The sequence below is a fragment of the Nerophis lumbriciformis genome, linkage group LG35 (assembly GCF_033978685.3).
Source record: "Nerophis lumbriciformis linkage group LG35, RoL_Nlum_v2.1, whole genome shotgun sequence".
Taxonomy (NCBI): Eukaryota; Metazoa; Chordata; class Actinopteri; order Syngnathiformes; family Syngnathidae; genus Nerophis; species Nerophis lumbriciformis.
The window spans coordinates 8,861,854-8,870,764 of NC_084582.2; the positions used below are offsets into that span (position 1 = coordinate 8,861,854).

General features: G+C 39.4%; 1 protein-coding gene across 2 annotated transcripts; it reads left to right on the plus strand.

The window, feature by feature from the left end:
* Nucleotides 1-207: 207 nt before the first annotated feature.
* Nucleotides 208-8,291, plus strand: hbegfa (heparin-binding EGF-like growth factor a). 2 transcript variants are annotated; one of them, XM_061927898.2, is made up of 6 exons: nt 208-463; nt 1,787-2,032; nt 2,116-2,314; nt 4,257-4,412; nt 4,532-4,618; nt 7,565-8,291. In XM_061927898.2, exons 1-5 carry the CDS (start codon nt 421-423, stop codon nt 4,602-4,604), a joined length of 717 nt encoding a protein of 238 aa, XP_061783882.2. In that variant the 5' UTR covers nt 208-420; the 3' UTR covers nt 4,605-4,618; nt 7,565-8,291. The 2 variants fall into 2 exon arrangements, with proteins under 2 accessions (XP_061783882.2, XP_061783883.2); XM_061927899.2 differs by lacking the exon at nt 4,532-4,618.
* The last annotated feature ends 620 nt before the right edge of the window (nt 8,292-8,911 follow it).

Consider the following 8,911-nt stretch of genomic DNA (forward strand, 5'->3'; position numbering starts at 1 on the left):
AAACTGTGAATACAAACATAAAAAAAAAAATTTTTTTTTACATTTATTTCCACTTTCGTCTCAAACCAGTGCTCATCACTGACTTGCAAGCGTGTGTGTGTGTGTAAGTGTGTGTGTGTGTGTGTGTGCGAGTCTCTGTGGGCGTGGTCAAAGGCGAGCGTCCCATAAATACGCGGGAGTCCCTGCTCCGACGCTCTTTCCCTCCACGTCTGACACGCACCGGCCGTGTAAAACAACACCCAGAGGCGGAATAAAGTTGTATTACCAGAGGAAAAAAAAAAGCCAAAAAAAAAAAAAAAAAACAGGATTATTTGTAACCCGGAGTGAGTGGAACTTTATCAACATTTTTTTTTTTTTATCTTTAAAAAAAAAAAAAGAAGGTCTTTTTCCACACAAAAAAATCTGGGAAGAATTGTCACCATGAGGATTTGGACTGTGGTGCTTTTACTGCTTCACTCTCTGGGTAAGTGTGTTTGTTTGTGTTGTATTAATGGTGGTAATGTTAGAATGACTCGATCACCTCCTCACCTTTTGGCCAGCCGGTTTCTAGTCCGGCTGAAGGGGTCCTCTCTATTTGAGAGCATGCTCTTATGTAAGTGGATATGCTTATTTTTAACTCATATTCTTAGCTTTACCGACTGCTCATGCATTTAAATGTAAAGCATAACAAATTGTGGGTATTAGTAAGCAGGGGCGCCGAAAAGGGGGGGTAAAGGAGACGGATTCTAGGGGCCCACCCCGCCTAGAGAGGCCCCTAATGATGATGAAATTATAATACAGAAAAAATAATGACACTGTGTCGGGGGCCCTGTAAAGATTCTTTTCATGGGGCCCAAAATCCCTAGCGGCGCCCCTGTTAATAAGTATAGGAGGTGAGTTAAAACATTGACAGTGTGGATACCAAGTGTGGTATCAGTATCGGTACTCTGGCAGTGAGATGGATATATTTCAGGTTATGAAGTTAAAAAAGTCCCAATGATTGTCACACACACGCACTGGGTGTGGCGAAATTACCCTCTGCATTTGACCCATCCCCATGTTCACACCCTGGGAGGTGAGGGGAATCATTTGGTGATTTAACCCCCAATTCCAGCCCTTGATGCTGGGTGCCAAGCAGGGAGGTAATGGGTCCCATTTTTAATCACATAATATCTACGGCTTTTCACACACACACAAGTGAATGCACTGCATACTTGGTCAACAGCCATACAGGTCACACTGAGGGTGGCCGTATAAACAACTTTAACACTGTTACAAATAGGCGCCACACTGTGAACCCACGCCAAACAAGAATGACAAACGCTTTTTGGCACCGTAACACAACATAAACACAACAGAACAAATGGGTCCCATATTTTGTAGTCTTTGGTATGACTGTTCAGAAATGTTTATTTGTATATAAAGTTGATAAAATATATACAATTTGCCATGCTGAATGGGTGCTTAGATTTGAAGTTTACTTGATTTGCACAATTGTATGTAATACAAGGGAATATGCATACTGCATGTTGTATTCGTATATTGCAATAAGGTTTTTGTTCATTCATTAAATTTTTATTGGCCTAAAATCCTGTTTTCAAGGCAAAATCCCATTCAATTCAAAGTAATATCACCAACGCCTATGACTAACATGAAGTCTCCCCCCCCCTCCCCCCTCCATCTGAGCTTCAGGAGCATGTTTCAACTTGTCCCATTTAAAACCCCGCCCACCTTGGCCCACGCTTACCCACTTTTGAAAAACCGTGAAGCTCTCCTAACTGTCGTTGTTTCCTCCTCGTCGCTGCAGTGGCGTCCAGACAGGCGTGCGGCGCGGCGGTGGACAGGTACGACAGCGACAGGCAGCAGCACACGGCTGTCATCAACTTCCTGGATGTGAGCGAGGACAGAAGGCCGGGGGAGGAGGAGGAGGAGGAGCGCACAGGAGAAGCCGCTATGTTGGAGGAGGATGAGGAGTATGGAGATGAATACTACTATGATGGAGAGGACTATGATGAAAGCACATCCGGGGATTATGAAGCGGAAGTGCCAAGAGGTAAAGCTCACACACACCCCGAAGTTATTATTACAAATTGATGGAATGTAATAATAAGATACACATTTTTTTTTTTTTTTAAGTCGCTATGTCGACCAAACCCAAAGATCCATCTGCCATCCTGGAGGCGGAAAACCCGGAGGGAGCGAGAAGAAGAGCGAAAGGGCGAAAGCGGGGGAAGGGGAAAGGAAAGAAGAGGGATCCCTGCCTGAGGAAGTACAAAGACTTCTGCATTCACGGCACCTGTCGGTACCTGAGAGACCTCCGACAGCCATCGTGTGTGTGAGTATAGCACAGGCCTGGGCAATTATTTTGACTCAGGGGCCAAATTTAGAGAAAAAAAAACGCGTCTATCTATTTTTAGGAACACAAATACAAAACCTCACAATAATGTTTGATTGAATGCTTAAAAACGTTATGACAGACCGCCTTAAAAAAAGGAATTTAACATTTTTTTTTTACTGAATGAGACACCCAGAATGTACATAAAAATAAAGAATGTGGGATTTACAATATTAACTATGAAGGATAAAACACTGAATATTGACAACATATGAACGTCACACCCACTCATGCAACAAAAATGCAACAAAACAGCGAAATATGAACGCGAAGGGTACAAATAAACCCACCTACAATCTGATATATCTGATACATCACTAAGCTTTAGAACTTCAGGCTGACACTCTGGAAACACTCTGTGGAAACGCCTCCACCCACACTGCTTGGTACCTGCTGTGACTTAGATTACCATAGTAATTAGAATATCATGCAAAAGCGCAGATTCCAACCATTGAAATACTTTGTATAGTTCAAAACTTACGGTCATTTGAAAAAAATCACTGCACATCATAATGGCAGCTACAGTTTCCATCTTAAAGATCTAAAAAAATGTATTTGGGAATGTCTGGCGGGTCAGATTGAAAAGCTTAATGGGCCGCATGTGGCCCCCGGGCCTTAATTTGCCCAGGTCTGGTATAGCACATCGGCACATGCGGCTTGTCCTTTTAAAAAAAAAATTATTATTAATCAATCCAACAAAATAATACACAATAATACCATGATAATACAATTCCAATTCCAAAAATAGCAATCAACAGAGCAATTGAGAGGTCACACAAACATGACATAAAACAATCCAAAAGTAGTCAATCAAAAATGAATAATATCAACATCAGTGTTGATATTAATAAGAATTCCAACATAGCAGTGATTAGAAAATCCCTCCTTGACATTATCATCACAGCTATTTATAAAAAATAAAAACCTAGAGATGTCCGATAATATCGGACTGCCGATATCATCGGCCGATAAATGCTTGAAAATGTAATATCGGAAATTGTCGGTATCGGTTTCAGAAAGTAACATTTATGACTTTTTAAAATGCTGATTGGGCCGGCACGCAAAGGCGGTGCCGGCCCAATCACATAACATCTACGGCTTTTCACACACACAAGTGAATGCAACGCATACTTGGTCAACAGCCATACAGGTCACACTGAGGGTGGCCGTATAAACAACTTTAACACTGTTACAAATAGGCGCCACACTGTGAACCCACACCAAACAAGAATGACAAACACATTTCGGGAGAACATCCGCACCGTAACACAACAGAACAAATACCCAGAACCCCTTGCAGCACTAATTCTACTTCCGGACGCTACAATATACCCACCTCAACCCCGCCCACCTCAACCTCTTCATGCTCTCTCAGGGAGAGCATGTCCCAAATTCCAAGCTGCTGTTTTGAGGCATGTTAAAAAAAATAATACACTTTGTGACTTCAATAATAAATATGGCAGTGCCATGTTGGCATTTTTTTCCCCATAACTTGAGTTGATTTATTTTAGAAAACCTTGTTACATTGTTTAATGCATCCAGCGGAGCATCACAACAAAATTAGGCATAATAATGTGTTAATTCCACAACTGTATATATCGGTATCGGTTGATATCGGAATCGGTAATTAAGAGTTGGACAATATCGGAATATCAGCAAAAAAGCCACATCTCTAATAAAAATGTTTAAAAAATGAACAATAGTGTCACAGCTGCTTACACTTGCATCGCATCTCATTAGCCTGACAACACACTGTGTCCAACATTTCCCACAAAGATAAAATAAGTCATATTTTAGGTTCATTTAATAGTTAAGACAAATTTCAATAATGGATCCCTTGTCCTTGAGACGGATTATGAACGGCGCTCTCGTCCCCATGCAGGTGTCACCTGAGCTACTCCGGGAAAAGGTGTGAGTTCTTCACCCTGCCTGTGGAGAAGCCTCAGGAGGGCTACAACCGCACCACCGCTCTGGCTGTTGTCGCTGTGGTGCTGTCGTCCATCTGCCTGACCATCATCGGCCTTTTACTCATGCTCAGGTGAGCCTGATGCTTGCGGAGCGAACGCACAAACACGAACACACAAACATATGCGCTAGGGATGAAGGGCTGTTCTTGTGGTATAATAAGGCGGAGCCCCGTTTTCTGATTGATTCCAGGTTTCACAAGCGGGGAGCGTATGATGTAGAGAGTGAGGAGAAAGTCAAGTTAGGGTTAGCGTCCAGCCACTGAAGAGACAAAGAAGGGTGAGTACAATCTCAGTTAATAAATCCTGCATTCAGAGCTTTGAAGGAGTCTGTTGGCAGTGTAGGAGTTCACACGCCCTAAGTCAGATGGCTCCAGCTCACCCTTGAACCTGAACAGGACAGAAGATGACTCGTGTTGTCAAGAGGGCTACTGGTAGTGTAGTGGTTCATACTGCTGAGTTAACTGGTATGGGCTCGAGCTTCCCTGGGACTTTGAGCAGGATAATCTTGGTGGTGTAGTAGTTCATACAGCTGACATCATCTGTGAACCTGAACAGGATAATCAATAGGATTAATTGAACCATGTTTTCAGAAGGGCAAGTGGTAGTGTTGTGGATCTGCTAAGTCAATTTGTATAAGGCTCTAGCTTCCCCCTGACCTTGAACTGGATAATCCTGGCATTATAGTAGTTAATACAGCTGGCAGTAGAAAATTAAGCATGTTGTCAGAAAAGCTATTGGTCGTTACAAGTCAACTGGTGTATGGAATAGGTTCCGGCTATGACACTGAACAGGATTTTATTGGTAGTGTACGAGTTCACACAGCTGACATCACCCCTGAACCTGAACCGGAAAAATCAGTAGAAAAATGAATCATGTTGTCAGAAACACTATTGGTCGTGTGGCGGTTTCATATTGCTAAGTCAACTGGTGTATAGAATAGGTTCCGGCTATGACACTGAACAGGATATTATTGGTAGTGTACGAGTTCACACAGCTGACATCACCCTTGAACAGGGGTCACCAACGCGGTGCCCGCGGGCACCAGGTCGCCCGTAAGGACCAGATGAGTCGCCCGCTGGCCTGTTCTAAAAATAGCTCAAATAGTAGCACTTACCAGTTACCTCTATTTTTTTTAATTTGATTTATTTACTAGCAAGCTGGTCTCGCTTTGCTCGACATTTTTAATTCTAAGAGAGACAAAACTCAAATAGAATTTGATAATCCAAGAAAATATTTTAACTTGTTTAAATAAATTCATTTATTTTTTTTACTTTGCTTCTTATAACTTTCAGAAAGACAATTTTAGAGAGAAAAATACAACCTTAAAAATGATTTTAGGATTTTTAAAGACATATACCTTTTTACCTTTTAAATTCCTTCCTCTTCTTTCCTGACAATTTAAACCAATGTTCAAGTAAATTTATTTTTTTTACTGTAAAGAATAATAAATACTGCGATGAGGTGGCGACTTGTCCAGGGTGTACCCCGCCTTCCGCTCGATTGTAGCTGAGATAGACTCCAGCGCCCCCCGCCACCCCGAAGGGAATAAGCGGATGGATGGATGGAATAATGAATACATTTTAATTCAATTCTTCATTTTAGCTTCTGTTTTTTCGACGAAGAATATTTGTGAAATATTTCTTCAAACTTATTATGATTAAAATTCCCAAAAAATTATTCTGGCAAATCTATAAAATCTGTAGAAACAAATTTAAATCTTATTTCAAAGTCATTTGTATTTCTTTTAAAATTTTTGTTCTGGAAAATTTGGAAGAAATAATGATTTGTCTTTGTTAGAAATATAACTTGGTCAAATTTGTTATATATTCTAAGAAAGTGCAGATTGGATTTAAACCTATTTAAAACATGTCATTAAAATTCTAATATTAATCTTAATCAGGAAAAATTACTAATGATGTTGCATAAATTATTATTTTAAATTTTTCAAAAAGACTCGAATTAGCTAGTTTTTCTCTTCTTTTTTTCGGTTGATTTTAAAGAGTCGAAATTGAAGATAAACTATGTTTCAAAATTAAATTTTCATTTTTTTTGTGTTTTCTCCTCTTTTATAAAAATGTTAGTGGCGAGCTAGTTAAAATGGGATATTGTGATTTCACAAGACTGTCTTAGAAGTGATCATTTGAAAATGTTCAATTTGAAAAATGTGCACTTAGAGAAAATATAGAAATAAAGTGTTGCTTATTGATATTTATCTGTTTCTATACATATTTATTGTGAGAAATCATTTAGATGATCAGTGTTTCCACAAAGATAAATATCATTCATTATTAATAATAACATAGAGTTAAAGGTAAATTGAGCAAATTGGCTATTTCTGGCAATTTATTTAAGTGTGTATCAAACTGGTAGCCCTTCGCATTAATCAGTACCCAAGAAGTAGCTCTTGGTTTCAAAAAGGTTGGTGACCCCTGCCCTTGAACCTGAACCGGAAAAATCCGTAGAAAATAAATCATGTTGTCAGAAAGGCATAGTCGAGCCAAGTTAAAATAACTGGGATGGGCTCCAGCTTCCCTGTGACTCTGAACAGGATACTATTGGTAGTGTAGTGATTCACACAGCTGGAATGACCGATCAAGGGTGTACGTAGCCTATTGCCCCAAAGGCACCTGGGATGTTACCTGTAGAACATAAGCAGTGGAAAATGAATACATGAAGTTGGCAGATGGTATCGTGGCAGTGCAGTGGTTCGTACAGCTAATTTAAATAGGATAGGCTCCAGCATCCCTGTGACTCTAAAGAAGATAATGCTGGTAGTGTGTTGGTTCACACAGCTGACATGACCCTGGATTGGTCATATGAGCCCACCTGTGAATCTGAAAAGGATGAGCAGTAGAACATGCAATTTTAACTGGTATAGACTCCAGCTTCCCCAAAAAGGGGTGGGAAATTAATGAATGGCTATAGGTAGTGTATGGTTAAAAGCTAGGATAGGATTCAGCTTTCTCGGGACCTAAAACAGCCTGAGGGTTACAAAATGAATGAATGATGTTTTCTGAAAGGTTAAGGGTATTGCCCAAAGTCAGCTGGGATAGGCTCCAGCATTCCCATGAGCCTAAACACAATAGGTATTAAAATAGCCGCGAATAAAATCACAGTGTAGTTAAAAGCAGAGCAAACATCACACTCTTGACAAACGTGTTTGATATTGGTTGATTTGAACCATTGAACTTATATTTGACTTTCTTGTATCCCATCATGCCAGGCAAAGGAGTGGAGATACTACCTCAAAATAGAAGGATAAGAGAAGAAGGGTCCTCCAGAACATGAAAGGAACGCAGACAGATGAAGAAAGGGAACAGAGGGTGTCGGCTTCACCCTTTGCTGGATGTTCACATTCACAAAATATGGACAGCTCAGCGTTTTCCTGTCGGCCTCGGGGAGAAGACGGCCACATCTGAAAGTGGAAATACTGCACAGGCCGCAGGGTGGACTAGAATGGAGAAGTGCGAGCACCGAGGAAGGAGAAGGAAAGGAAGACGAAGAAGGAACATTTGCTGCTTCCTGACTGTGTGAAGTCAACTTTCAGACTGAACTGAATCCATTTCATTAACAACGAGAGCACAATCTGGAAATTTTTGTCTGGAAAAAAACAAAAAAACAAACAGGCAGCATTTTATATTTTCCCGCACAAGTGCATTATTTTTTTTTCTTTCTTCCTGTACAGTAAACGGTTATATTTATACATTTAATTTATTTATTTAAGCTAACTGTATTTATGTAGGTTTAATTAACCTCCTTCAACAATTCAACATGGATGTTACAGTTGTTTTGTATTCCTTATTGGACATTATTTATTACAAAGAACAAAAAAAAACAAAAAACAATGCTCCGAGCCCCAGGAGGCAAAATGTATGATTCAAAAACAAATGTAAAAAGTGCCTTTAATTTTGGCACTCAGAACATAATTGATGGCACTCTGATTTTTTTTTTTTACTGATTAGAGTTTTCATTAAAAAACAAGTTATAGTTGCAGTTAACGCTTAACTCACTTGCTAATATATATATATATATATATATATATATATATATATATATATATATATACATATATATATATATATATATGTATATATATATATATATATATATATATACACATACATGTAAATAAAAGGAGTCCTATACAACATTTGGGACCTTGAGCTGAAGCACTGTTAAAAAAAATAATGGTGTAAATGTGTCTTACGATCATTTAAAGAGAAGCACTTATATCATGCAACATTCAAAATGTGAATTCAAGTGTTCCATGCTTTCAAAAACTACAATTCTGAAGTATTTTTTTTTTATTATTGTGACTCTTTTTCTCAGAACACAATGAATAAAAGATAAGAATTCTCCACTCCTTGTGTTGTAGTTTAATTACTTGTGGGTCTAAAAAGCAGGGCCACCGCTCCCTATCTGCAGATCGCTCGTTGTGCACGGGGCCCCGCCATCTACGGGGGACCCCGTTTAGCGTGAATAAACGCATCAGAAATTTTAATGTATGAATGACAGGGCGCTTTATATAATACATTTCAAGCTTCTTCCTGCTCTGTCACTGAAAAGTGTA